This window comes from Solanum tuberosum, unplaced genomic scaffold (assembly GCF_000226075.1).
Source record: "Solanum tuberosum cultivar DM 1-3 516 R44 unplaced genomic scaffold, SolTub_3.0 scf00918, whole genome shotgun sequence".
Lineage (NCBI taxonomy): Eukaryota > Viridiplantae > Streptophyta > Magnoliopsida > Solanales > Solanaceae > Solanum > Solanum tuberosum.
In genome coordinates, this window is record NW_006239824.1 from 27,678 (window position 1) to 31,816 (window position 4,139).

General features: G+C 33.7%; 1 protein-coding gene across 4 annotated transcripts; it reads right to left on the minus strand.

The window, feature by feature from the left end:
* Positions 1-5: 5 nt before the first annotated feature.
* LOC102587057 (elongator complex protein 2-like) lies at positions 6-3,377 on the minus strand. Of its 4 annotated transcripts, XM_006367698.2 has the most exons (5): positions 3,001-3,377; positions 2,838-2,925; positions 1,038-1,123; positions 192-306; positions 6-115 (listed from the first exon to the last, which is right to left on the minus strand). In XM_006367698.2, the coding sequence occupies exons 1-4, from the start codon at positions 3,121-3,123 to the stop codon at positions 205-207; spliced, it is 399 nt and encodes a 132-aa protein (XP_006367760.1). In that variant the 5' UTR covers positions 3,124-3,377; the 3' UTR covers positions 6-115; positions 192-204. The 4 variants fall into 4 exon arrangements, with proteins under 4 accessions (XP_006367760.1, XP_015161132.1, XP_015161131.1 ...); XM_015305646.1 differs by lacking the exon at positions 192-306; XM_015305645.1 differs by having other exon boundaries at positions 6-306.
* Positions 3,378-4,139: the final 762 nt, after the last annotated feature.

Sequence of the window (4,139 nt, forward strand, 5' to 3'; positions counted from 1 at the left end):
AACTGACAGTAATCATGCTTTATATATGGTGAAACTCCATAAGAACTAGTCCAAGATATTGACATCAAGGATTTCTAAGTGCAGCCAATCTCTTCCCAGTTCATCGATCCCCGAACTGCCAGCACGACAACAACGAAATGTACATGAAGCGAGTTAATGAGATCAAAGAGCATGAAAAAAACACTTCATACATTCACAGTGCCGTCAGAGGATGCAGATGCAAAAACAGCTTTTTGCTGAGACACCATGATCGCCGTGATGCAGGTAACACCTTTTTTGTGGGCTTGTGGCACTTGTAAGACATATCTTCACTATCGGCAAAAATATAATTAGTCAAGCAGGAGAACTGGCTGTAATTGAACATTAATCAAGTGTTGTTTCTTTAAATTCTCAAGCAAAGACTACAACTAAATGCCTTCTTTTACCCACTCAAGGAAGACAAAAGAAAATTCAGGACTCAGAGAAAAGAGATGCTATATTAGCATTGTGTTTTTAAGACAAGAAAATATGAAGGACTTAAAGGCAAATACATGTTTTTGATGAAAAAGGTAAAGAGACAAATACATCTTTAAGAAGAATAATAAGAAAATCAGAAAACAAATTGTAGCTATTTTATCTGTCCATTCTATAGTCTTGGTGACAAGTTTCAAGGATACTGGCTTACCATCTCAAACTATCTTTTCATCCCCTCCCCCTCTCTCTCAATCCAAGAAAATGAAACTTTTTTTAGTGCATCATTCTTTCCTATTGGGGGTTGAGGGAATCAGTGTAGGGTCAGTGGCGGAGCCACCTTACAATGAGGGGGGTCATCTGACCCCCCTTTAGCGGAAAATTATATGATTTATACATGGTTAAAATAATTTTTTAGGTATATATAAAGGATACTGGCTTACCATCTCAAACTATCTTTTCATCCCCTCCCCCTCTCTCTCAATCCAAGAAAATGAAACATTTTTTAGTGTATCATTCTTTCCTATTGGGGGTTGAGGGAATCAGTGTAGGGTAACAAGAGAATGTTGGAACAAGCAAATGACTACCTTCGCATCCACAAGAGAATACTCCCACAAAATTATTACACCTTCCGCATCTCCAGAAAGCAAAAAATGTTGTTCCAGCTGCTTAGCTGCAATACACAAAGCTTTACTTAATAATTGATAGAAGCTGCAGTGACAAACCTTCGGAACATTTGTTCATAGAAGCGAGGAAATAAAAACTTCTCTAGAAAAGGAAATAATTTGGGTGCATTCTCATATTCAATAATACTAAAACAACAATATTCCTAGTGGGGTCTGAGAAGGGTAGTGTGTATGCAAAACTTATCCTTACCTTATAAGGTGATATTCGATAATACACTACAGAAATAAAAAGAAGATAATTACAGCTTTTCTCTCACCAACAATAAGGAAAAAGAACGTTTTATAAATTGCTCATTGTTTGTACATTTAGCAAACTATTTACATTTAGCTTGAATATCCAGTCATTACAACAACAACAACATACCCGGTGTAATCCCACAGGTGGGGTACAGGGAGCGTGGGGAGGGTAGAGTGTACGAGACCTTACCCCTACCTCATGGAGGTAGAAGCTGTTCCCGAAAGACATGTAAAATATTTACATATTTAGCGACTCAACAGAAAAGGTGATTAGTGAAGCAGGTAATTTTTGAATGTTATAGAACAACTAAGTTAAGTGCAAAAGCCATACTCGGGTGAAAAAGGGTAAAAATTATGAGTAAGTAAAAGATCTAACATAATATTAGTAAATTAAGGTTCCTTAGATCTTTCATCCCCTGCTTTTCAGCTGAAGTATTGTAATATGAACAGCTAATGATACTAGTCCTCCACAACCTCTAACTTTTATAACTAAGACTAGACAAGTAAAATAAGTTAGAAGTAACCTAATTAGTTAATGAAACCATTATTTACACCACTTATAGCAACACAAATTATACTCCCTCCGTTTCAATTTGAGTGTCTTAGTTTTGACTATGCACGCTAAGAAAGTAACGGAGATTTTTTAAATCTTGTGATCTTAAAAATGACATGTAATATGTTGGATTTAATGAGTTGGTATATATAGAAAGAGGCATTCTTTTTTACGAAGACTAAAAAAGAAAATAACACATAAATTAAAATGGAGTACTTAGCTTCCATCACCTAACTCTCCAATTCTGCAACCTAACTAACTATGTTGGAACAACTGTATCAAGGCCAAATATAAGCACAAATATCTAACATTTTGTTACATGTTACCAGTTTCAAAAAAAATATCTAACACTTTGTTTGGATGGTTGTGGTTTCATAATGTCTCGTATTGCATTATTTTGATGGATACAATGACCGGATAGATTAAATTATTTTCCGTTGTTACATAATGTCACACATCAATAATTTGAAAGATAAATCTACAAGTAAAAATAGGGTATGGGGTGGAGTTACCATAAAAAATATGGTTAAGGATAAAATATGATAAGAAAAAACAAAATGAGAAAAAAAAAGGGAATGACAGATCACACCAAGGCGGTCTTAAACAAAATGGGACTTTTCATCTTACCTAAAGATTAAATGATACAATACAATAAAATTTAAGGTACTATCAAAACAAACATTATATTTAAACTAACAACACAATACAAGGTAACGTGTGATCCCACCAAATCGGTTTTATACAAAATGAGACGTTTCGTCTTACCTAAAGATGAATTTAACGCTACAATAAAATAAAATTTAAGGAACAATCAAAACAAACATTTTATTTTAAACTAACAACATAATACAATACAATTGGTAATAACCATCCAAACAGGCTGTAAGTTCTTTTTTTTTAAAAGGCAGTACCTTTGAATGCAAACTTGCTATTGGGAAGCCAAAGGGTACAATTCACAGAAACTTTATGACCAGGTAGTGTAGTCAAGATTTGAGCTGTCTGATTAAGAAATATACAAACATAAATTTCAAAAATTAATAAAAATATTCAAGCTGAAAGTGGAAAAAGAAGAACCTTTGGACAGAAAATGGCAACAGCATTTTGGGCACCAAAAGAAACTAAACCAGAAGCACCCCATGAAACGTTATACACTACTCTATTACACCCTACTCCAATAAAAACTCTCTCTACTTCCATATTTTGCACAATTTGAGTGGATTCGCCGTCGACGGCGGTGTGACGACTGAGAAGGAGGAGTTACAGTAAGATGACGGAGCAAAGATGATGGCTTTTCTCGATTCTTTTAACGGCGGTTCACGGCGGAGGTGGAGGAGTTGCAGTGAGATGACGGAGCAACGGTGGAGGTTGACGGTGGCGGAGATTTTTACTCGCTGCCGGAAACGGCGATGTGACGGCGGGAACAGAGAAGAAGCAATTCAGTAGAATTGACAAATTTTCAAGGCCCAAATAAACCCAAAACTGACCCATGCATATAGGCCCAATTATTTTATGGACTCATATTGCCTTTGACCCATTTAATCGTGCGATTTGTCTGGTCTTTAGTTTTTGTCCTAAGTAATCAAATAAATATCTAATGAGTATAAGTTTTTTAACATGTCGAATATAATTTCAGATATTATAATGCACAAATATAAACTTATGTCCCGTCATTTTTTTAATAATCATGAGGATAAAAATTAAAGACCAACACAACTTTTTATTTTGATCGACTGATTTATGCAAAATTTTCATAAGACATTCTGTTTCACATCTCCATTAAACGTGTATCTATCTTTTTTTTTTAAAACAAAAAACTATATATATTATTACTTCAAATCCGCTATGTCAGAAGTTAAATTTGACAAAGTTTGAAGTTATATATGACTACTCAATATCAATCATTTTTGCCTAAAGTTCAATCATATTATTAAAAAAAATAACAAAAGTTGATAATTTAGAGGTTAAAACAAAAATATTTAAGTAGTTGAGTGACTTTGTAAATAAATAGACATGGTTAAGCGATGTTTATAGTACCAACAAAAAGAAACATGTTTTACTAGATAATTTTGAATTGTTGGATTGTTAGATGATCTGAGTAATGAACTCAAAGTTTTTATTTGTGATGGATTACAAACTCAATAAGAGTCTAATTCATACCTTACGAATTGTAACCCATATATATATATATATATATATATATATATATATATATA